Source organism: Mauremys mutica, chromosome 16 (assembly GCF_020497125.1).
Source record: "Mauremys mutica isolate MM-2020 ecotype Southern chromosome 16, ASM2049712v1, whole genome shotgun sequence".
Lineage (NCBI taxonomy): Eukaryota > Metazoa > Chordata > Testudines > Geoemydidae > Mauremys > Mauremys mutica.
Window position 1 is genome coordinate 21034441 of NC_059087.1, and position 25086 is coordinate 21059526.

Here is a 25086-nt window from a genome sequence, read left to right on the forward strand (position 1 = left end):
CAAACCTCAAAAGGTCTGGAGAAGCCTCCGAGTATCTCTGCATCATCATCTAAGGGGCTCAAACGTTTTGGGGGCCACTAGGTGTAAATTGCTAGTAAGGTGGCCTTGATCGAAGCTGGATTGAACTCAGATATTCTAACATCTACTGGCCACCACGACCCCTGGAAGGGCACTCAACCCCCATCTACGTCCCTAGCAGCAAAGGACAAGGTGCCAGGAAATGCAGCAGGCACCTAAATCTCTAGGAAGCGGCCAGTGCTCACTCTCTGCCAGGACACCTCTTCTCTTTTGAATGCTTTAAAGCATTCAACACACTTCAAATCAGAAAAGTATTGGTGCAAGAAGTGGCCTAAGTTCCCTTTCTGGAAGACTGCCTGCTTCTGCTACAATGCTGGCCGGTCGTGTGAGTAGTTTATGCCTAGGAACCAGCAGACCTCTTGAATGAAAGGCTATAAATCAACTAATCCTCTGATCAGTCTTCAATTTCATCTGGTTAGAGTAATGTTCATAGTGCTCATCACCATGGTATCTGAGCAGCTTGCAATCTTTGGTGTATTTATCCTCAACAGCCTCAGGAGGGAGGGCAGTGCTGTCATCCCCATTTCACAGATGGGGAATGAAGTACAGTGACACGTGACTCACCTAAGGTCACACAAGAAGTCTATGACAGAGGCAGGGCTAGAACGCCGATCTCCTGATTTCTAGTCTTGCATCTTTCCCACAAGACTATCCTTCTATTTACCCCCTTTCCAGCCTCTCCCAGGTAAGAGACAGAAATCCTTCACTAGCAGAACAGGACTGGATCAAACAGTAGCCAGCACCTAGTTCATATCCAGCTACCCCTGGAATCTCTTTCACAACATTTACTCTTTCCTTTTTTCACTTACTAACAATTTTCAAAACTAAGGGAGATAAAGGCCAAAAGAGGTAAGGCAATAAATCAAAGGAAGAGCAGATCTGATGTATATTAACAAAACTGACCAACAAGGAAGATTAATGTCTGTTCCCAGGGAACTTGACTAATCAGACCAAGTGGCAAGAAGAGGTAAGTAAAGCTACAAGAGAAGCAACAGACCCCTTTAAAAAACTGAGCTTTAGAGAGACTAATCATAGACATCCAGCAAGGTGTCAGCCCTAACAGGCCTCTGACAGGCAGCCTACTCTAGAATGGGGGCCTTCATTCCAACCACGATGCTAGCAACGAATGCTCAATGCTGTAAATGACCACGGCTGCGAAGTCAGGGTCTTGGTGCTAAGTAGTGTTATAGTGTTGATCCAGTGGTTAGGGCACTAGCCTGGGACTCATGAGACTGGAGTTCAATTCCCTGCTCTGCCACTGTCTTCCTGTGACACCTCGGGCAAGTCATCTCATCTCTCTGTGCCTCAGTTCTCCATGTCTAAGAAGAGGATCATAGTATTTCTCTGCCTCACAGGGGCTTTGAGAGAGAATCTGTAAAAGGTGGTGAGATGGCATAATGGGGCCATAAGAGTATGACACAAAATAATCTGTTAGACGTTATAACACCACCATCAAATTGGCCTACACAACCAGTCTGGACACAGACCGATATTAAAAATGCGTGCTTGTATCTCCTCAGGAAACACTGACTTTCCTATAACGTGCCCTTTGCCATGCCACCATACAGCCTCTCTGACCCTCACTTTCACTGGGGTTAGGTGGAATCAAATAAATCTTTACTGAAGATTGCAAAACTTCTGAGCAGGGACTGTCTTTTTCCATTTGTAGACAGCATGTAGCACATTGCGGGTGCTACTAAAATACAAATAATAAATAAAGGCTTGATCTGCGCCAACTTAACTCATTGCTGTAGCAGGCATTGGTATAGACAGACAAAACCATCAGGACCCGTGCAAATCACAGCTTATAGTGGTTTATCTGTTGACACTGGAGGTTTGCATTGGTGCAGCTACACCAGAGTCTGGCTACTGAGCTGAAACCAGGCGAAATCATCACTGCAGACAATGTTTTGAGCCCCAAGGCAAGGTAAAGTGAAAAAAACGGTAATTAAATGCTCAGGGCAAGCAATCCAATAACAGCAGCAGGAGCAGCAGCAGCAAAGTGCTCTCCTGTGATTCTCTTCGCTTCCCTCAACACACACATACAACTTACAAAACCCCTTTATCAGCCAGGGCTGCAAAATTCGCCATCTGATTACTGATGCTGGAAACCTCCACTCTTCATGGAGTCCTATTTGAGAACACTTCTGCTGAGCAGAAGGCTGCACAATACCAGCTTGTGCAAGGATTTGGCCATGAGCCAGGGCTAATAATCGGTCTGCAGCAGGAACAGCCAATTAATACACAAAAATAAAGACTTCTCTCATTAGAATGTAAAAAGCAGGTAGACAAAAAACCCTGAACGTCACGCACAACATACCCTCCTCAGCTTCCATGTCAGAGACGCTCTAGTCTTCTCTGCTAATTCTAGCCATCAGTAAAAGGCTGGGATTGGATTTTCCTTTTAATAAAGAAAACCAAGTCGAGTTAAATGCAGCTGATTGAGGCCATCTACGCTACCAAACGCTCTTGTGTTGCAGGACCAGATGACAAGATAACTGAGACAGTTAAAATACAGTTTGGTCTGGCTGAGTAGGCAAGACCCACTGATATTTTGGCGGTGCCATCTACTAGCATGTTGTGACCGATCCCATGATACAGTAGCTATGCATAGCAGGGGTAGGGACCAGGATGGATTCCTAAAGAAAGCACCGGAGGTTTTGGAGCCACATCCCTGTGCTATCAAGGATATTACAGGAGCGGGGAGAGGTTTAAAGACGCTGTGCATTGTCCCACAGCCATCCAAGTCTGTATGTAAGCCAGAGGCTACCACCAACCGGGAAGTAGTTTTTACACTGGGGTGTATCATTAGACTAACAAAACAGATGTGGTAGCTTGCCACCCATTCCCTGCTGCCTCCTCCCAGACATAGCAAAATGCTTCTCATTGTGCCCAGTGAAGAACACACACAGTGGAGAGAAGTACATTTGTGGAGCAGGACTGAGTACAAGTGCGGCAGGGTGTTGTAAGATTCAGGATCATACAGAGACTATGACTTTCAGGCGGGGGTGTGCACGTTGAGAGGAGGGCTGTGTGTATGGAAGGGAGTGGGAAAGGAATGAGACATGCACAGTTTTGAGAGCACTAGGCTGTAAAATGGCCAGAAGAGAGTGAAAATTCCCTTCAGAGCAATCAGCCTCAGCAGTGCTGCTTTGAGGTTGACTTGCAGCTGGCCCACATCTGGGTCAATGAGGAAGAAACATCAAGTTCTTTGCAAAAGTTGCATTGAAAATCCCCCACCATGCTCTTTGTTGTTCAAAACCTGCATCATTTCTGCCCCAGGGCAGAGCCCCCTATTTGATTCTAGAAGCCTGGATGAGTTTCTGCTCAAGCTTCCTCCCCACACCACCTCATATCCAGCTGCAGCTGCCAATGTTGCAGCCTCTATGGCCCACAGATTGATACGTCAGTATAATCCATATGGGCTCATCCTTTTAGTACCAGCCATGTTGAAACTTCATACCAATAATATGGCCTATTCCTGTCATCAGCAATTATGTGGGGAATTTACTCGGAGCCTATGGAACAGGAAAACTTCCATCAGCCAGCACTGATGAAAAGCCACTGACAACTGTAAGAATGAAAAGAAATACAAAAGCCTGAGATGAAAGCAAGGGAGACTAAAATACTGCTCAGCAATCCTACCTATAGCATAAAACCCTCATGTGAATCTCATCATTTAATTCTGTCAAGTTACTGAACCAGAAAAACATGCACTAAATGCCAGAGCACACATGCCTGGGGAAGAGAGCCTGCCCATGAGTCAGGTAACACAGCATCTGGAGGTCAAACAAACAGCAGCTTCAGAGACAAGCTGTGCTTAGGGATGTCCAGGGCTCACTCCCTCTAGCGCTCTTCTGGAAAGCCAAGTGGTTAGCATGCTCGAGTTTCTAATGGACTTCACGGGCTTTGGAGGAGCAAGCTTAATCCTTATTTAGGATAAGGTTTGCTAAGTTTTTATGGGAAAATATTTTCTCTTTCTGTGCATACGGTGAGGTGGAAGGAGAACACAGAAAGTAAGAATGGGAGTGTACTTGTATTTCTTTAAGGGGAGAGGGCTACGAAGTTTAACAGAGATCTCAATCCTGCTATAATCCATTATTGATGACCTTACTTTTTAGGATGGCTTTTAGTAAATAGTACAAGCTGCCACATTCACAGTTGGGGGAAAAAGTACCAACCTGTATTTTTTAAATTATTACTTAAAAAATGGTTTGACCTGAGAACACATTTATTCTGGCAATCCAGAGAGCTTATCCTGGGTTAGTGTCCTAGAATACTTCGCAATTTGTTCAAGCAGAAACCAAAATATTTTTTTTTATTACTCTAGAAAAGTTTAATACACCAAACCATACTTATTGGATGTGGTTAAAGCTGCTCCACTCCACTACTTTACCTACAACGTCACACACTTATAAGAAGACATCTTTGTTAGACATGTATGTTAACCTCCCGTCCAAGCATGCTTTTCAAAAGCACTAGGTTAGCATGCAAACTAGATCTGGTAGATGTTTTCAAGTTTTCAATTAAAGTTGTAGAGCCGGTCAACATTTGTCCCACAAAAAAAGTTTCACCATTTTCCAACCAGCTCTAGTTTAAACTCTTTCCACACAGGCCAGCCAAGCTGTTTTTATAAACAGGTTCTGCTGTAATTATATGCATTTAAACAGCTCTGTGGCCAGTGAAGATGAGGTCTAGATGCAAGACCAGAGGGAAAAGAACAGGTGAAACTGAATTACTGGGTGAAGTCTCAAGAGAAGATACCTGCACCCACTCACTAGCCCTGCAGAGGTCTGAGGCTCCTGACTCACATACAGGGGTTCTTCGGTTCACCTGATGCTGAGATGGAATTTCTGAAATTCAACCTTGTTTTCTGGATGGAGACTCTATCGTGTTTATAGATTTGAGCTCAGAAAAATCCATTCCTTGCTTTTCTTTTTTTTTTTTTTTTAAATGTAGATTAGATTAGGAGAGATAGATACACACACTGCGCTGGATTCCTCGCTTGTTTGGCTTTTTTGACCACAGAGCCACCTAGTGGATGGCCAATGATGAACTACATTGCCATTAACAAGATACGCAGTAGCACGTACATCATCACACCTTTATCTACGAAAGACTTCAGTGCCTAATTAACCCTCTGATTTCCTATCAGTGACTTTAACATCTCTGCTGATCAATGAAACATACTCTAGGCTTGGATGAGGGCTCAGGAAGGTCCCAATCTGTCCCTACTCTTTAATACCTTTATTGGATTTTCCTTTTGGCCTTTTATGTTGTTGCTGTTCCCCAACAACCTCCTGCAAATCATCAACTTCGCCACCCATGATCTGCCCCCCAACTTGAGCTCTTCCTAGAATCACAGCACAAAACTTTCTTCAGACAACTTAAAACCAAGAAACTTGTTACAAGGCAATCCTGAGAAGTTGCATTTTGAGCATGTCAGGCCAGACCGTTGGGGATATCTACCAGAGTCCCAAATATTTTTGCCTAAAGGAGCTGCTGCAAGTCATAAAGGCTGGGAGCCCCAATGGAAACTTAGCTGTTGTCACAAAGCTGTCCTTGATATTCCCCTCTCCTTTCCTTAAGATGCTTCAACCTCAGCTGAACTATTTAAAAACAAAATGTAAAGCGAGAGGCCCTTTCACCTCTAACTCCATCTTTCATTCCAAGGGTCACTCAGCACCCAACATGCTGAGCCTGCTTTCAAAAAAACCAGTCAGTCAGTGCCCACCCTCCAACTGACTTCCCTTTTCTAAGGCTGTCACTCTGGCACCATTTAAAAGTGCTAAATTCATCAGAAAGGAAGGGGAGCAAAATTTTGATTGGCAGAGAAAACGTACAGGCCTTTGAGATTCTTTGTAAAATTATGTCTTGGTTAGCCTGACTGCTAGTAAGTTGACAGTAGCCTTCACTTCTCCTGGAGATCAGAGGGAAACTATAAAGAGGCTGGACCAAGATTACTTAAAAGGGCTTTATATGTGAAGAGGAACATTTACCTTGAAACTACTTGATACCAGCCATCTTGTCTCATCTGAGACCAAATGAAGCAACGGACACCCCTCTGTGATACAGCCAGTTGTCACCTCCTCGACGGCACACCCTTCCTTAGCTGCACCAGGGAAGCTGCCATTCTTTCAGTTAAAAGAAAAGATGAATTCCTACTGACTCAATTCAGGCCTTAGCTCGGCACTGCAGCCTGTATGAAATTATTTCGTTATAAGGCACCCTGCTGATTCAGCACTAAGGCTTTCAGGAGCTGTTTACCTTAGAACAGAGAAAGGCAGTTCCAGAAGTCAAGAGGAGTACCTGTCACGCGGGTTAGGTGGGACAGGCTACTGAGGCTCCTGATGTCTTGTTTCATCCATTGACAATAGCATATGTCACACCATGGTTTTCCAGCTCCACGGTGCAAGGGCTCTGACTGGTCCAGCCTCCCAGACACAGGTCTGAAGGGTTCACAGGATCCAGAGTCAGCTAAGAGACTAAAACGAAAGGAGAAAATGAGCCTGCTCTGTGACAATGTCTGTCCCATGTCCATCATAAGCCCGTTGGGGCAGGCGCCATCTTTTCATTCTGTTTGTACAGTACCTGGCACAATGGGGTCCTGGTCTATGACTACAGCCTTTAGGTGCTACAGTAATACAAATACATACTTACAAATCAGCTTCATTCTCGGCTGTAGCCATTCAACAGCCACATGTAACGCCAGCCTGGCTGAATCCATCCAAGGTGTGTATTAGCGAGGTGTGATGGCTCAAACACCACCTAGCTTTTACCTGTGAATAAACTTCACTATCCAAGGCATAGGATTCTTCCCTTTATTAAAGCCCCAAAGTGAACATGCTGTTAAATATGCAGCATGGCTGCCCTCTCAGAAAAAACATGAACCTGAATTAAATTGCATTTTTTAAAATTTACAATCTTCCTGTGAGGATTGTCTCTGTGAAACTCAGGTCTTTGTTGCTAAGGGAAGCCATGAAGACAGCAGATGGCCTGTCCTCCACAATAAAACCGTTATCGCTGAGGCTGATTACTAAACAGCTTTTAAAAAAAGGCAAAATAGCTGCATCATCCACCTCTGATCAGGAAGGCCACCCCCCAGTGAGCACACTGGTGCAGTTTTACCCTACAGAGCTTTAAGCAGAACTTTCAAAAATCAAAAGGGAGTGTGTTCCAACCAATTGGTGGTGAATTTTGAGGGCAATAAGATTGTATGCAAATTAAGATTCTTTACTTTGACTGTGGGGGCTATATTTACACCACTCCAGTCTGTGACGTGAAACTGATTGAGGCAGTTGGCAAATTCCTTTAAATGCCCTTTTAAAAAAATACTGCTTTCAGAGAGTAAATTATATTTTATTATCAGAGGGGTAGCCATATTCATCGGTATCCACAAAAACAAGGAGTCCAGTGGCACCTTAAAGACTAACTGATTTATTTGGGTATAAGTTTTTGTGGGTAAAAACCTCACTTCTTCAGATGCATGACGTGAAAATTACAGATACAAGCACAAATATACTGGCACATGAAGAGAAGGGAGTTACCTTACAAGTGGAGAACCAGTGATGACAAGGCCAATTCAGTCAGGGTGGATGTGGTACACTCCCAATACTTGATGAGGAAGTGTCAATACCAAGAGAGGGAAAATGGCTTTTGTAGTGAGCCAGCCAATCCCAGTCCATATTCAAGCCCAAATTAATGGTGTTAAGTTTGCAAATGAATTGTTCATTGGCCTTGTCATCACTGGGGTGCAATGAGAGTCAGTGGGGTTGGGGCTCTCTCTGGGTACGTCTACACCGCACGTGGAAGTGAACCTATGACCCTGGGTCTATCAGCTCGAGCTAGCATGCTAAAAACAGTAGTGTGGATAGTGCAGCTTGGGCGTCAGCTCAGGTTCTCAAGTGCACCCGACCCCTGGCTCTGAGCTAGGTTGGCTAGTCTGAGTCTTGGCCAGAGCCATGACATCCTCTATTTGTAGTGTGCTAGCTCAAGACGAGCTAGTGGAAGTCTGTCTACCGCATCCTGGAGCCACAGCTGGGGTAGGGGGTCCAATGAGGTTCAGTGAGATTGAAGGGTTGGGTCTCTCTGGGGAGACAGTCTCAGTGAGATTCAGCAGGGCTTGGAGGTCTTTCTGGAGAGTGCTTTGAGTCCCTGGGGCCGGAGCCTGTGCTTGGGTGCTGCCCTTTCCAGGATTACAGATAACCTCCTGTTCCTACTACTCTGTGTCCCAGTCTCCCCTGCTGGCAAGCCTGTCCCTAAAAGATGCTGCTTTCCCCGCAGGCTTCCCACAGACAGCCGGAATGACACGCGTCCAGTTACAAAAACGCAACTGTAAACTAAAGTCATAGTCTCCTGCTAATGGGAAGGGCACACACAAAATTGCGAATGTTATCACAAGATTAATGGAAATAAGTCAGCAAGATGCAAAATACGACTGCAAATTAAGGAGATTCTTCACCTATACTTATGGGTTCAGAACTGAATGCGAGTTCAATCTGGTAAACCGCTAAAAATTATGTTGACAGCAAATCAAAATGATTCTTTTAACCTCTTACGATTACAGGTCAGGTGGTAGCAGCTGTGAAACTAAGCAATGACCGTCTTTCATTTTAAACTCTCCAGATACACCAATTCACTTTACTGAAATATTGATTGGAGGGAACTATAAAACTATGCAGACTGACAAACCTTTCATATTTGCAAAGTCAGAGACTATGCTTATGCTATCTGCATCTTTCAAGAGAGAAAATCTCAACTCAGATTCGAGATGCATTCTCATTGCAATATGTAAGATGCAAGGATCTATTTTTAGTTTGGCCCTTTCTCTGAATGTAGCGTAATAGTTTTGGCAGCAAATCCTCAGCCATCCAGCTGTTTATTCAATCATATTATTATGACCCAATAAGGTAGCCAGTCCCCAAATTCTCTTGTCCTCCCCAGGATCTGTTGCATGCCTTTCCTTCACTCCCTCCCTACTGCTAATAGCACTGCAAAATGAGACAGCAGCTTCTTCAACAGCTCACTTGGTGATTTACAGCAAAAGTCAAGAGATGGTGCTTACAGAACTGTCTGCAACGAATCCGTCATCCTCACCAAGATCCTGTATTGGGTCACAGCGAGACTTAAGGCCACAGCAACCCCCTGAAAGACTCCACATAGGACCAAGCGCTCTGCCAGTTGAGAATGAATCCTCTCTTACCTAAAAATATGCATTTAGATCAGGGGAGGGCAAACTACGGCCCATGGGCCGGATGCGGCCCACAGGATTGCCAGCCCAGTGGAGCAGTGGGGCTAAGGCAGGCTCCCTGCCTGCCCTGCCTCCCCCACCACTCCTGGAAGTAGCCGGCATCACGTCCCTGTGGCCCCGGGGATGGGGGGGGCAGAGGGCTCCGTGCACTGCCCTCACCTGCAGACACCACATCCCACAGCTCCCATTAGCCGGGAACAGGGAACCATGACCAATGGGAGCTTCGGAGGTGGTACCCACAGGCAAGGGCAGCACGCAGCAGAGCTGCCTGCCGCCTGCCCCCCGCCCCAGGAGCCACTGCTGAACACGCTGGCCACTTCCGGGAGTGGTGCAGGGCCAGAGCAGGCAGGGAGCCCGCCTTAGCCCCGCTGCACGCCACTGACACCCTGGAGCCACTTGAGGTAAGTGGCACCGGGCCGGAGCCCACACCCCAGCCTCCTGCCCTGAGCCCCCTGCTGCACCCCAACTCCCTGCCCTGACCCCCCTCCTGCACCCCACACCCTCTGCCCTGAGTCGCTTCCCACACCCCTCCTGCACCCCAACCCCCTGCCCCAGCCCTACATTCATGACCCTGCATAAAATTTCCCCACCAAGATGAGGCCCTCGGGCCAAAATGCTTGCCCACTCCTGATTTGGATAGTGACTTAACTCGTTTTTGCAGAGTGGATGGCAACAGGATTTAGTGAGAAAAGTGAGGGACACAAAGACATTCTTGAAATTCAAGATTTAACAAAAAATACTGAGAACACAAATCCAGGTACCAGTCTCTCTATTTCAAGATGGATTTAGAAATAATCTGCTCTATTATCAATATGCAATACTCTTCCAACTACAAAAAGCCATCACCTCATCAGCTGTGTCCCAGGCAAGACCTGTCAACACACAACAGCACACAAACTCTCTATTTTGTCAGAAACAGATTTTATTTAAACAGAACCCTAACTGCTGCACCAGTAGTAAATTAAACCCTTCAAGAAAAAAAAAAAAAGAGAGTAAGTTAAGTCCAAAATTATCTTCGCTTCTGGAAAATGTTGCCACGGCCCATTCCACGACCTCTTCCTCTTGCAGCCACTGAAGAAAAAAAATAGATCATGTGGATCTGACATAAGTGCATGTTTGTAAGAATCTACATACAATGTATCAAAGGTATTTTTGTGGTGCCAATCACTATAGTATCTAGCCTCTTGAGCTGGGTTAGCAGTGTGGAAACAAGGTTACCCTGTATAGTTCAGAAGGTGATGTATTGCTCTAATTCCCAGAGTGCTCTGTGATGGGGAGCAGAAGCTAATGTTTACATGCTTCTGGTCATGAAACAGATGCAACTAATATTGGATTGAAAGTAAAACAAAATGAAACATTTGTATTCATTCCATTTGGCGGCACAAACCTGCAGCCCAGGGGATCTGTATTAAGAAGTCAGTGCCATGCCAGAGACATTTAATAACATTTTACCATCACCATTATTACATACCATGCTTGAACAGATTTCAAAGTGCTCTACAAACATCTTAATCCCTATGAGCAAAAACCTTTCAAAGTAATTTATATAAGCATAAACAGACTCAAAATATTTGTTCTTAATCATTATGCACCAAGCCGCATAATTTAGGCCTAGACAAAGATAAAGGAAGTCTGACTTTTCTGGCTTTTAAGTTCAAATCTTTGTATATTTAAGTGCCATTTTTATATTTAAATTAACTCTTTAGTGATAACTGAAGTAGATTTGACTAACCCAATGCTCAGAAAAAGATCACTGCATATAAGATCCAAGTGATGCAAATAGCTGCTCCAGAATCTGCACACATATACATGGGAAGCACTAAGATCTTGATATTTATGTGGGAAGGCTGAGTTGAGATTTTACCAGGCTAAGTGTCTAGTTATTTCTGAATAAATATTACTATTTTTAAATTTTCTAAAGCACTAGAAATTTGAGTTTGACAATAAAATCAAGGTAAGAAAAAAAAAGGAAAATAAAGTGCAAACTTTGCAATTATTTAACTCTTCCCTCTGTCTACCAAATAAACTCCTCTTTCTCCTTGTAATGTTCACATTTAAGTGATGTAATAAACCAAACTCTTTGTACTACAGAACTCTTGATGACGACACCTGCTTCAGTTTCCTAACAAAATTGACAGGGAACGTAATGACCAAACACAGAGGTACCCACCTTGGGCTTTGAGAATAGCTGCTTTGCCTCGTCCGGCCCCAGAACCCTGGTTTTTATTCTTCATGCTCTTTAACATAGGAGCATTTTTCAACATATCTGGTAAAATGAGGAACCGTATCTTGCTACCCCTGATGTACACCTGCTCCAGCTGTGCCACTCGCCCATCTCTGTATGTCACTGTGATGTTGGACATCTGGAAGTCATAAAACTGATCAGTGCCTTATAACGGCCTCTTAAATAGTGAAGTGTTCCAGTTTGTTTTGGCTACTGAATCCCGATTCAAAGGAGTCTTCTTTCTAACACAGAAAGCTGTCTGACCAAATAATAGCATGAATGCGTGTGTTCAACAGAATAGCTTTCCAGAACTGGTTTGAAACTGATTTCTGAGAGAAGTTTTCATCTGTTTTGTGCTAACATGGACTGGTATTTTTCAGAAGCTGCAGCAAGATGACTGATGTAAATAGAATCCCAATTAAGAGAATACACTGAAACAGCACAGCAAGATCACCAAGAATCTTTCAAAGACATCATAGCCTTACATAAGTTGTGTCTTTTACTTGTGTGCATAGTGTTTGTTAGAGTAATCTAGCCAGCAAAAATCAGATTCAATATTCAAGATCAGATCAGCATACAAGTACACAGCAGATTAAATTAGACTGGTGGGTGGGTGTGGAACATGATTGGAGGGGGCGGGGCGGGGAGGGGAAGAGGGCAAGAAAAGAGAATAAGCCATGGAGCCTGGTACACAAAAAAACAATACCACCAAGGACTATTTAATCAGTACTCAGAAGGTCTGTTAACTCTGACACCCTTTGTCAATTGCAGTTGCTTATGAGAGACAACAGCAGTTTACCCTATTTGAATTTTTACTAATCCTGGTGATTTCGTAGGCTATTTTGATCACTCCCAGAGTTGTATTTCTAGTAACAAATTCCTAAAGTTGTTCACATTAACCCAAAATAAGCTTTGAGAACTCACTGACAAGGGGAAATATCTTCCCTTCGTAGTATCACATATATTTTATATTAGTTTATTCTAACAAAAGTAATTTCTCATGAGACGAGAATGATATGCAATTTAAACATTAAACCCTAGTCTTAAAAATCAATTAGAATTACACCGTATTCAAGTACCTGGCTTTGTCTGTGCTTTTAAAAAAAGTATTTAAGAAAAAGCTTTTCAAAACACTGAAGTGGAGAAAACATATCCTGAGCTAATGAGTCAAGAGTCGAAGCTAGCTGTTGATATAACAAATGGTTTTAGCAGAAATGCCATTATCTCAAACTTGTCTCAGAACAGAGCTCTGAAAAATGCATAAGAATATCTGATAGGAACAGGCGCTCCTGCCTATAAACCAAAAAGTTTAAGCTGTCCCCTCTCTACAATATCACAAGTGAGACTATGTCATTTTGCCAAAGCTATGAAGCAGGATAACTCATCTTTCTTTATCTCTGAGTAGAAATGTCAATGTTTAAGATGGAACTTTCCAAAAATACACCATTCACACCCCCTTTCCCCAGACATACCTGGCAGTTCATGTTGTCCTCTGCCTCAATGAGTTTGCCACGGTAGACTTCCCCTGTATTGGTCTCACATGTCACAATGTGGCCCTCTGCCTCATGCAGCACTTTAATTGGCACTCCGATGGACATCTTTGCAGCAGTACAGCTCTAAACCTAGGATCCAAAAAAAAAGAAAAGAAAAGAAAAAGAAGAATAGTGTGGTAAGTTTCTTTGCCCACAAGCTCTGCCTACATAATACAGATTTTCTTTTAGGGTACATCCATACTACCCGCCCGGGTCGGCAGGTAGCGATCGACTTCTCGGAGTTCGATATATCGAACTCCGAATGCGCTCCCGTCGACTCCGGAACTCCACCACCGCGAACGGCGATGGCAGAGTCGACGGGGGAGCTGCGGACTTCGATCCCGCACCGTCACGACGGGTAAGTAGTTCGAACTAAGGTAGTTTGAGTTCAGCTACGCTATTCGCGTAGCTGAACTTGCGTACCTTAGTTCGAACCCCTCCTAGTGTAGACCAGGCCTTAGAAGCCTTTAACAAACTTTTCTAGTCAAGAGAATACAGAACTACTTACTCCTGTTTCCCCCCCCCCCCCACACACAAATGCAGTGCCCTTAAAAACTGTCAACTTGATAAACAGGACTTCTGTCACCATGGCTATTCCCAGAACAGGTAATCAGAGTAATCAGGATTAAGTCTTCTGTGCACATTGAACTACTATGTAAATGCCAAAGAGTTTTATTTTAAAGATCATGTTGGTCTCAAAATCTTGGTAGCAGGGAAAGAAATGGGGAACTCAGAGTCATGGAGGATGGGGGAAAAAAAGCTTCAAATTTTCTACATTTTCAGAAGAATTACTGAGGAATTTGATGGGTTAGTCAAGAAAGAGGAGTGAGAGGCTCTTTTATAATAATTTTAGAAGAGTTAAGTAGACATAACTAACTTTGTGATGGACCATACTAGCAAAATGAAACCAGAGTAAGAATATCAAAGCAGAAGAATCAGCAGTGCCAAAACACTAGCTTGCTACTAGCGAAAGAAAGTACTACTTTCCTTTCAGTTAGAGATGCTGACTCTCACACAGTGTATTCACAATCTCATTTCTCAATGGAAGTGATATTTACAAAGAGCTAGGAACTACAAAAAGAGTATTCCATATTACATTGCTGTATTTTTGAGCATCATATTAAAAACATACAACATGCTGGATACTCCCCAAGATATAGACGTTAGTGTAAAGTTTTACAAGCTTATGATGGAGGCATCTGTACCATGTAGGGGATTTCCTCAAGCTTTGGGAGCACTGTATAGTACATACATTTTCTGTTAAAGTGACACAGAAGCAATGTGACTTAAAGTGACATTCTGATACAAGAGTTATTTCCTTTGAGAAATGCTTGAGGTTGAGAATATACTTGGCCTCCACTAGAAGAATTACCTTACCATACGGGAAAGAGTTGTTATAGCCACATTGGTCCCAGGACATTAGAGAGAAAAAGTGGGTGAAGTAATCTCTTTATTAACGGAAGAAGAGCTCTGTGTAGCTCAAACCCTTGTCTCCTTCACTAACAGAATTTGGTACAACAAGAGATATTACTTCTTTTGAATTGGAAAGAAATGGCTAAGCAGCCTATTAAAAGGAAATGTCAAGGCCATTGATGTGCATTATGGCCTGATACTGCAAATCCTTACTTATGCATTCACAGACTTCAAAAAAACTATTTATGTGAGTTAAAAAAAAATAAAAATCATTAAGTAATTCTTACTAAACATCTAGAGCAGTGGCTCTCAAACTTTTTTTTTTTTTAACTGGTGACCCCTTTCACACAGGAAGTCTCTAAGTGTGACCCCCCCCCCATATAAATTAAAAACACTTTTTTATATATTTAACACCATTATAAATGCTGGAGGCAAAGCGGGGTTTGGGGTGGAGGTTGACCTCATGACCCCCATTATATAATGCTTACATCTGTAACTTTCACTCCATGCATCTGAAGAAGTGAGGTTTATCACCCACAAAAACTTATGCTCAAATTAATCTGTTAGTCTTTAAGGTGCCACCGGACTCCTTGTTGTTTTTGTGGATACAGACTGACATGGCTACCCCCTGATACTTGTCCCAACCCCCTGACAGGTCCTGACCCCTAGTTTGAGAACCCCTGAGCTAGAGGGTATGTTTTGAATTATGTAAAAAACCCACTCCTGTCTAATTGAATAGACGAAGGACTCACCTGGCACCTACACCTCACTGTTTTGGTCTCGTCTCACCCTATCCCTTCCCCCATTGTAACTAGGGCTGCTGCGATAAAGGATAAGAAAGATGGTGGGAAATGTGGGGGAGGGGGAAGTGGGATGTTTCAATACTCAGTTGAAGGCAGCTCTAAACTTTGATTTTTTTTAATAAAACAAAAAGGGTCAAAGACGACACCTGAAAAGGAGCAGGCTAGTCAGACATACAAACCCTTCGAGCGCTGTGCTCAGCGACACCCTGCCAATCCCCTGGGCCGGAAAAGGCAAAGCATCCAAGCGAACCAGCGCTCCACGGAGCGGAATAAAGACAAACCGGCGTCCGGAGCCGCTAACCCCGGACGCTCCACAAGGCTCACGGCACCCACGTTACTTGACCACCGCAACACACAGGCCCCGACAATGTCCGCGCCCCTGGGGACGGGCGGGGGGCGCCGGCGGGGGCCCGGGCCCGCAGGTCTCTGTGGGGGAGGGGAGCGCGCTGAGGAGACGAGACCGTCCGGGAGCCTCCAGCCCAGCTCCCCGCACACAGGGCGGCCCGAGCTCACCCACCCGCCGGTGAGGGGCCGCGCTCCCGCCCGCCACTTACGCTCCGCGAGGCACGTCTCTGCTCAGCGTGGGCTCAGCTTTAGCGCTCGAATGGCCGCCACCGGTATCCCACCATGCACCGCGCACCGGATCTGGAAAGGCCTCGCTGCCCAGAGAGAGAACGCTCTTTCCGAGCAGCCCGAGCGCCTCTCTCCTTCCAACTCTATGGTTCGTGAGCCCCACAGGCCTCTGGAGAGGGCGTCCCGCGGAGAAACACCAGCCCGGAACAAGGGTTCCGCCTGCTTCCCCGGCCCACGAGCCGGGGAGCGAAACGACAATGCGGCCCGGCTCTGCGCTGCGAGTTTTGACACACACGGGCCCGAGGCAGGAGTGAAAAGCCAGCCCCGCCCGCCGTGTATCCCTGGGGCCTCTGACCGGGGGTGCAGATACCCCCCATACCGCCAGCCCTGTGGGGACTGCCCCGCTGACACCCCCCGCCCCGGGGAAGGGGGAGACGGGAACAGTCCCCAGGGAGCCTTGCCCTGGGGCGGGCAGCCGATGCCGTCCTGAGCGCGGCCGGGTCCCCTCTCTCCACCTTCCCCCGGTCCCCTCTGTGCGGGGCTGGGCCCGGAGCCGCAGCTCCCCCCGCCCGCCGCATCATCAGCTCCCGCCGCCGGGCCCCGCCCCGCCCCTGCCAGGCGCAGCGCCGGGGCCGGCAGGAGCGGCGCCGCTCCGAGACATGAGGGGGGCCCGGCCCCGCCAAACCCTGCACCCCGGCCCGGGCCCGGCGGTCGCCCACTGAGCGGCCTGGTCCCCTCTTCGCCGCCATGAAAAGCCCCAAGGAGGCCGCGGACTCGGAGCCGCCCTCAGGTCAGTGTGTCCCCGGGCGCGGCCGGGACGGGTTTTGGGGCCCAGCAAACGAGCCGCTTCCGAGTGACGCCCCCAGGGCACCCTCGCCAGCCCCTGCCCGGGCAGCCAGTCCACCCCGATACCTCGGATCCCTGCCTGGAGGGGGCGGGGGAGAAATCGGAGTCGCCTCGGACCTCCCCCCCACCTTCACGGCGCCCTGCCAGGGGGGATCCGAGCCGCCTCGCCCCCCGCCCCAGGGATCTGAGCTGCCTCTAATCTGAACCCCCTTCCGTTCCACAGCAGAACGCTGGTTGCCATTGCCAGGTTGTGTTTGTCACGCTGCTTTGGGCACCCTCTATTGCCTGGGTGTCATGAGAACACGCTGCCTGCCGCTACTCCGTATTGCCCACTTCAGACCCTTTCTGCATAACACACTAACCCCCAATTGGCCACTTCATTTCAAGCGACTGCCTCCAACATGCGTTACCCCTTCTGCTTGACAATCTGTCCCAAATTGTATTTGGCTCAGCATCTCTGTGTCCTTCCCCAGACCAGAGGAAAGATCTCTGCCTAGCTTGAAAGCTTGTACCTTCCACCAACAGAGGTTGGTCCAATAAAAGATGCCGACGTTGACTCTCTCATGAGAAGTTTGAGGCATTCACAGGCCCTGGCTGGTCTGCAGCCCTTATCAGCAGTAGTCCTCTGCACACGTGCTGTTGTGCACACACTGATCACTAATACCACAGGTGAAGATTTAGAGCTAAAGCAGTATTTTAAAGGCCTGAGGAAATCCAGAAAAAATTACCAGTCCCTATAAGAGATATCACCCCAGGGATATTAAGACTCTGATTCTGCAGAGACGCATGGATAGGATTTTGAAATCAGATGCTGCCAATGAATATAACTGCATGATTGGCATTGGGGGCTAGAATTAAACAGCTAAAATGGGGTCTATGCCTGCTTCCCTCAGCACCGTTCTGCAGTGGCTTCTGTAACCAATACCTTGTGCTGAAGCTTTTCATGTTGAACTGGGCTCAGTGTGAGGATTTGGGTATAATTTAAATACCAGATTGTTATTTTCCAACAGAACATTCTGGGCTTTTGAGTGTATAGTGAAAAGAAAAGAGCCCTGGGACTGAATTTTTATCACTCTGGACATAGGATAGAACTAGAGCACTCAGTTTCGGAAGATACCACTGTTCCAGGAAGATACGGTGTCTGCGCAAGCTACCAGCAGGTCCTTCAAGGATCTGTCTTCCCTGCACTTCCAAGTCTATCAGATCAGGGATACTGATTGTGCCAACCTGCCTAAGATCCATGTTGAGGAGGAGGGTAGTGTTGTCCCCTAGGGTTTTTGAATTAGTGGCTGCTTTTTGTAAACCTGTCACACTGAGTACTGTATTTACCAAACTGGCGATGATCATGCAGTTCAGTTTATTGCTGGAACATACTTTTTCCACTTAATTTATTCCAGGACTGCTGGCAATCGTCCTCATCTAGGGAGCTTGAAAAATAATATGAAGTTGTTGCAGCAAAGGGTGTATAAGGCAAGGCAGGATGGCTGACAACTCAATAAATCAAAGGAAATTAGTTGACATGTTAGGCTTCAGTTATTACTGTTTGAGATTATAATGTAGAAAATGTGTTCTTTTCTTGGGACCTAATGGGGTCCCAAGAAAATTAGGTTAGTATAATCCACCAACAGGAATTTATGACAAATGATTTATAATTCCTAATGTGAGAAGGCTTTGGAGATTAGCATTTCCTTTAGTTTGAGTTAGTACATTGATCTATACTGGCCAGACATAGACCAACTAAAGACTTGATGACCTCAGCAGGTACACTAGTTTTCAAAGCCAGATGGGAAAGGCTAGAAAGAATGTAATACATAGGAATGTGAGAAATTTTGGAAGGAGGCCACAAAATCCATGATGGCCTGTCTCTGCTAAAAGCATTTTGGGCATATCTTCCCTAGAAAATTACATCAAGTTAGAGCACAACCTTGAGGAGCTAATGTTGACCATGACTAGCCCACATAATGTTGAACACACCTTGTCCCTGTCTTTACACTGACTGCAAAGACACAGTTGACATTGCGTTAACACAACTTCTCACAGTCTTGCTGTAGCTCAGTGTAGTGTTCTTGAGGAAACAAGTCCTCCTATTGTTCCTGTTGATCACAGGCTCAGTTAGCACTTTCTTATGGCATGGTATGTTTTTTTTGCTGAATGAACGCTTGGCACATATTTGATGGTCAGACTGCACAGAAGGTTGCAACAATCACAAAATCTGTTTAAGCCCAGAGACTCAGTTTTGGACACACCACAATAAAAGATGAAAGTCTGTTGTTCTGGTATCTCTGAGGGTGTGATTACCGCTTCATGATCATACAGGGACCATGACCAGGTATAGGTAGATCTGACTGGAAAGAAGTTGGGGAGGAAGAGGATGAATTTGCTGCAGAATTGGCCAGACCTATAGCAAAGTGGGAGTGTCAGGTTAAAACAGACGCTTGATGGTTCACTTACTTTTACAATTTGGAAAAAGACCTTTTTTAAAAATAAAAAATTAATTTATGCTGAGAAGCATAACCTGCTAATGAGACAAAATAAGACGTGTTTCTCAGGTGCCCCAGGACAGCACTAACTGTGATAGCAAGAGGACTGCTAATACTAATGTGTGGAAGGATACACATATCTGAGCTAACTCACCTATCATGCTCTTCTAATGATGCGTTGTCTTTACTACAGCTGACTATGTCCAGTTGCAAGTGCCAGTTATTCAGCAGTTGTACCATTGGGACTGTGGGCTAGCCTGCTCCAGGATGGCACTGCAGTAAGTAACTGATTTTGGTTCAGAGGGGTGGGTTTTGAGCATAGGGAGTTGGGAATGTTATCCCCACTGTGGGACCCTTTCTAAAACTTTCTAAAAAGTTGGGTGGGGCATCTGTGACTAACCTCACAACTTCATCAGCCCATATTTTCCCCAGTGCCCCGCTAAGGATTACTGTTGCCTCGCTGGGCATAGCACCAGTATTCCAGCAGAAGGAGAAGAAAACACAGATGAAGGATAATTAACCAAGTTTCTTGATATATACAAAATATCTGATTAACTTTAAGAACTTTGTAGATTAGCATGTTTAACCCAATAGAATGTTATCCCTGCAGATTAGCATGTTTTGTCTGATAGAATGTTCTCTCTGCTTCTTATTGGAACTGTTACTTATCACAGCAATTCACTTGAATTCCTTTCTGTGTGTCTTCAAATGACCAGCAGGTTTCTTCTGTATTTATAAGAGTTAGTATCTTGCCACTGTCCTGTTGGGCATCTGTTCTGTGGGGTTAATGTTTTCCATTCCAGGAATATGAGCGTTTCAAAGCTATTCTCTGTGTTGCCCATTTTCTTTAACCTACTAGCAGTCCTGCTGAACTAGTCTTTCCTTCCACAGAGGAACACGAGCTTAGGTGCAGGAGAGTGAAATACCTATTTAGATGTCCACTTAGTAGATATGAAGCAGAAGATTTTCATTTCTCTCCATCCCTTCTGCCAAGACGTTAGTCCATGCGCTGGTAATTTCCCATCTTGACTACTGTAACCTCTGCCTCTAGCCTCTCCGTCCCCCCTCACCTCTTTTCCTTTCCACTTCATTCAAAACCTCAGTTGCCAAGATTGATCTTCTTACCCTGCCAATCTGACCTTGTGTCTTTGCCTCTTGAATTCCAATGGCGTCCTTTTTTTCTGCATTGTTTTTTTCTCACTTCCAAAGCTCTCCATAACTTTGTCTCTGAATAAATCTCTGTCCTCCCACATCACCTTCCCCCTCACCCATGCCTTTCCTCAACTGTTCTTCATTCACACCACCCTTGGTGCCTGAGGCAACCTTCCTTTGAATATTTACCAAGTTCCTTTCCTCCTTCAAAAAACTCCTTCTGAAACGTACCTATTCCATGAATCAATCCAGCTATAATTGCCATACCCCTTCCTGCATTTGCTCTGTTGAATTCGTCTTTTAGATTGTAAACTCTTCAGGATAGAGTCCCATTATTTGTTTAGCACAGCTCACCTCTTATACAGCATCCTGTATATCTTTAGAACTGTAAAATAATTAAGACAGCACTAAATTTCCAAAAGGGAAACCGTCACCTGTGATAAATCCAGTGAAAAGCTCCCTACCCCATTTCCCTTGCTTTGGAATTTGTGGTTCATTTGTGGGTTGTATTTTGGTTGTTTCTCAACCAAACCCTAATGTTTCAGGTTTTCCCTTTTGTGATACTAAGAGGTTTTGGACTGTTAGACACACTTTCTGCTAATGTCTTTGCTTCCCCACTTCCTCTAATACCCTAGGTACCTGAATCATTTGAATGATGAGGAATTTCAGAAAGCCATCCAGGAACTCCGGTTAACAAAGAGTATCTGGACCATTGACTTGGCCTACCTAATGCGGCACTTTGGTGTTAAGCATAGGTTCTGCACACAAACACTTGGAGTCGACAAGGGCTATAAAAATCAGGTGAGCATCTTCATTCACTGGGAAATATCAGGCACTTTCCATCACAATCCATCAGAGCCATGCTGGTGGAGCTGTTATTGATGTGGTTAACCACCATTTCTGTAAGCAAGGATTGCCTATTGCCAAACTGTCCATGAAACAATTCCAGACCCAGGTTAGATGTGGTCCCAGATATTTTCCAGCTTGCGTTTTAAAAAAACAGTACAAATTCAGTGTTCATGAAAGGTTCCAGCCTATTTAACAGCCTTGGACACTGAAGCCCTCTATTTATCTACAGAACAGGTACAGCCGGGGCAGCAGCAGTGCTAGCTTCCACTACAGTTCCCCCGCCAACGTGCCTCAACCCTGACCTGGAGGAACCACCTCTAGAGGTGAGAGGGGAATTCAGTCTCCATGTCCATTCAATCCTTGGCCTCTGTTGATATTGCCAACGAAAGGGCCAATTCAGTCCAGTAGTGGTTATGTTTTTTCTTATGTGGAGTCCTGAAATCTAGGAACTAAATTGATAAAACCAGATTAATTTCACATAGGCAGCTGAATAGCCATCAGCTGGAGACTGCAATAACTACAGACCTGGACTGAATTTGAAATGATGAACTAGAGGAGAGGTTCTTATTCTGTTTCCAGTGACCTGAGGGAGAATGACACCTTAACCCATTATCAATCCCCTAAACCACCCAGTCCCTCTCTAACCAGTTTTTAATTGAAGATTCACTTTACTAGGCTGAATTTCATTCTGATGAATTGTTCATAAATCATTCTTTATCCCTCAGTCATTCTACAGGAAACACTTTGACACGGAAGAGAACAGAGTGAACCAGCTGTTCGCCCAGGCCAAAGCCAGCAAGGTGCTGGTGGAGAAGTGGTGAGCATGTCATTTCATCTCCTTTTCCCTTTGGAGACTTTAGGGGCCCGAGTCTCCCTTCACACTTGTGTAATTCCACTGAGTTACTTCTGACTGTGCTGGTGTAAGTCAGATTGAATTCAGGCTCCACCCCCCTCTTTATTTCCTATATCTTTTCACTTCCATTGAGACAGAGGGAGGAAGCAAAATGGTGACTGGGAAGAAGAACAGAAAAATGGAGCCCCGAAGGGGGAAAAGCAGCATTTTGGATTTGCTGATGGGAAACTGGCTATTTATTTAGGCTGAAAATTTGGTCTTCCATTAAGATAAATGAGTGGGGAATGTCTTCTGTCTTCTAAATAGCTTTTATTAAATAAAGTTGCCATCAGTGCTGAAGTGAATGTTGCAGTGGCACAAAACCCATTGTTCCTAGAGCTGTGCTAACACTGCTGAGCTCTGTACTTAGAGAAATAAACCAAAATCAGGCATGCATGCTTTTGCTCCCTTGGAAACCCTGTAATTTACAATTTGCCAAATGAAGGATGACATCATAGGAGAAGGAACCTCCCTGGAGACTGACTCAAACATGGGAGAGAGAAAATCACACACACGGGCTAAAACCTTATTGTTGACAGCAAAATTCAGAAGAGGAGAAAAGACTCTGGGTCATATTCAATCTGACTATAAATGGGTATAAACTGAAGTCAAGAATTGCATCCACTTCCACCAGGGCTGCATTTGATTCTGTATATTGTTTACTGGGGTGGATGAGTAGTAGCAAGAGAAGAAAGAGAAGGTACTATTTGTGCCTGGAAACAATGGCCTTATTGTGCTTTTACATGCTTTTTTAAACCTGCATTTGCCAGAATCTTTAGTGTCCTGTTAATGTACTCAGAGTTTGCATGGCAGCATCTATCCACCTAGTGCTGTGACCTGGGAGGAGGAGGAGGCGGCAGCAAAAATCTAGGCCATATCTAGTACAGTAACAAAGCTTTAGATTTGGCTCACATCAGGGAGGGGGAGGCGGTTGTATATGCGCCTGTGCAATACTAGGATTGAGAAGGCAAAGGGGAAGAGCAGTGCTGGAAGAGATTAAAAAGGACATCAGTTCAGTGAGGCATGCACACAGCCTGAATGTTTGGATCTGATCCAGGGGATGAGTGCAGACTGGTATGGAACACACCATCTGTCTGTGTCTCTGAATGAAGAACTTCAGCTCAAATAAATGGGATTACCAGGTGGGCATGGGTGATTTTCATGCTCTAAATTGGGCACAATAAAATATTAGAACAACAATCCTGGCAAGAATAGAGAGCCAGACAATGCAACTTTATAATTGGGAAACTATTCTTACCTGACAAAGGTATCTTAGAATGCAGAGACCAAGATCATTGGGGATCTTGTGCCATCCAATCCCTCAGCTGAGAAAGACTTGGTGCTTTAGAGACCATCTGCATTTGGGCTTCTGGATGGGTGGGATGGGATTCTACAGCATCCCTAACTGCCCCATAAATAAACTAATCTCCCTAGTGTTGAATGGTTGTCAAATACTTCTGACAAAAATGCTGCTCCTCCAGGGCATCTGGGACATCTTGAGAGTCCATTCATTTTAATGCATGCTCTATAGAACTTCAGTCAGAACGGCTCTGCTCTTCACTGGCAGTGAGGGTATAATAGACTTGAATGGAACAACTACGGTCTGCAGCTGCAGTAGAGCCCTCAACAACAAAGATATGTAAAATAATCATGGCAATCACATAACAGAGAGGGACATCATCCACACTCACACTGTTGGGAGAGCCCAGTCCAGTGAATACAGATCTCTCCTGGGCTTCTTTGTGAATGTCTGAATTTTCTTCTGCAGCACAGTGACTGTACAGGACATTCAGGAGCACCTGTCCCAAGGTCATGTAGCCATTGTCCTGGTGAATGCAGTCTTGTTGCTGTGTGAACTTTGCTCAAGTCCCGTCAAATATTGCTGTTTCCTCCCTATTGGCCAGAAGTGCTTCTGCAGGAATCCTGACTACCAGGGCCATTTCATTGTGTTGTGTGGCTACAACAAAGCCTCAGGGAGTGTCTACTATAACAACCCTGCCTATGCTGACCGTGAGTAGCTCTGAACTTTGCTTCATTCTGTGTGGATTCTCCATCTCCTCATTACTAACATGTGCATAATGCAAAACCAGCTGGAGTTTCCCTGATACCAGGCATCTGAGTCAGGCAGCACCAGCTGATTGGTCCATGATTGTTCTTACAGAATTCAATGATTTCATTTTCTGAGCTACGATTCAGATGAAGCATTGGAAATACATTCTAACAGGTTCTTCTATGGCTTCCGTACCTCTGATTGCAGAAGCCTTATGATTATTAAGAGGGACACAGTTTAGGAGAGCTAAACTATACACATTTAGTATCTTGAAGAAAGAACAACATGGTGTGTAATTATACAGAGCCCACTTCTGCAGTTGTTATGCAAATAAGCATTCCCCTTGACATCAGTGGGACTACTCAAGCGAGTAAGGGCTGCAAGATCAAGCCCATGAGATCTAGTTCTCTGTTTACCCAAAGGCAGACTAAGAGCTGTTCATGAGCAAATTCTTCCCTGGCTCAGCTTGACTAACACTCTGCTCCTGTCCCACAGGAACATGCAGCACCAGTATCAGTAACTTTGAGGAAGCCAGGACAAGTTATGGCACAGATGAGGATATCCTGTTTATCTACACGGACAGCTGACATCCAAGCTTGCTGCTTTGTCATTTCTGGCGCAGTCTGCCTAGCACCTGCATGGCAGCTGGCTGCTTGTCTCAGGACTCTTACTGCAGAGACTTAGCTCCTGAATTGCAGTGGGATCTTAAACAAGGGATGATTTATAGACACTCATACATTTATACTGCAGTGTTGTCTTCATCTTTTTTTTCCTGATGATGAAATATCTGATGTTGCAATATCTAACATAACACATTTTAATTTGAACGTTGCACATTTGAGAGCAGTTTCAAAATGCAATCCCCTCAGAGTCCAACTATTACAGTTGGCTGTGAGGTTGTTTCTGAATTAAAGACTTGAAATAAAACACACCAAGTACACAAA

General features: G+C 45.0%; 2 protein-coding genes across 6 annotated transcripts; one reads left to right on the top strand and one right to left on the bottom strand.

Annotated features, from left to right (window-relative positions):
• Positions 1-10218: 10218 nt before the first annotated feature.
• SNRPD3 (small nuclear ribonucleoprotein D3 polypeptide) lies at positions 10219-17357 on the bottom strand. Of its 3 annotated transcripts, none has more exons than XM_044990340.1 (4): positions 17232-17357; positions 13025-13174; positions 11499-11691; positions 10219-10399 (listed from the first exon to the last, which is right to left on the bottom strand). In XM_044990340.1, the coding sequence occupies exons 2-4, from the start codon at positions 13148-13150 to the stop codon at positions 10338-10340; spliced, it is 381 nt and encodes a 126-aa protein (XP_044846275.1). In that variant the 5' UTR covers positions 13151-13174; positions 17232-17357; the 3' UTR covers positions 10219-10337. The 3 variants fall into 3 exon arrangements, with proteins under 3 accessions (XP_044846275.1, XP_044846276.1, XP_044846274.1); XM_044990341.1 differs by lacking the exon at positions 17232-17357 and adding an exon at positions 15480-15651; XM_044990339.1 differs by lacking the exon at positions 17232-17357 and adding an exon at positions 15855-16148 and having other exon boundaries at positions 10221-10399.
• Positions 16457-25086, top strand: GUCD1 (guanylyl cyclase domain containing 1). 3 transcript variants are annotated; one of them, XM_044990336.1, is made up of 6 exons: positions 16457-16663; positions 19393-19477; positions 20987-21152; positions 21926-22017; positions 23861-24102; positions 24638-25086. In XM_044990336.1, exons 1-6 carry the CDS (start codon positions 16621-16623, stop codon positions 24727-24729), a joined length of 720 nt encoding a protein of 239 aa, XP_044846271.1. In that variant the 5' UTR covers positions 16457-16620; the 3' UTR covers positions 24730-25086. The 3 variants fall into 3 exon arrangements, with proteins under 3 accessions (XP_044846271.1, XP_044846273.1, XP_044846272.1); XM_044990338.1 differs by lacking the exon at positions 16457-16663 and adding an exon at positions 17268-17388; XM_044990337.1 differs by lacking the exons at positions 16457-16663; positions 19393-19477 and adding an exon at positions 20091-20211.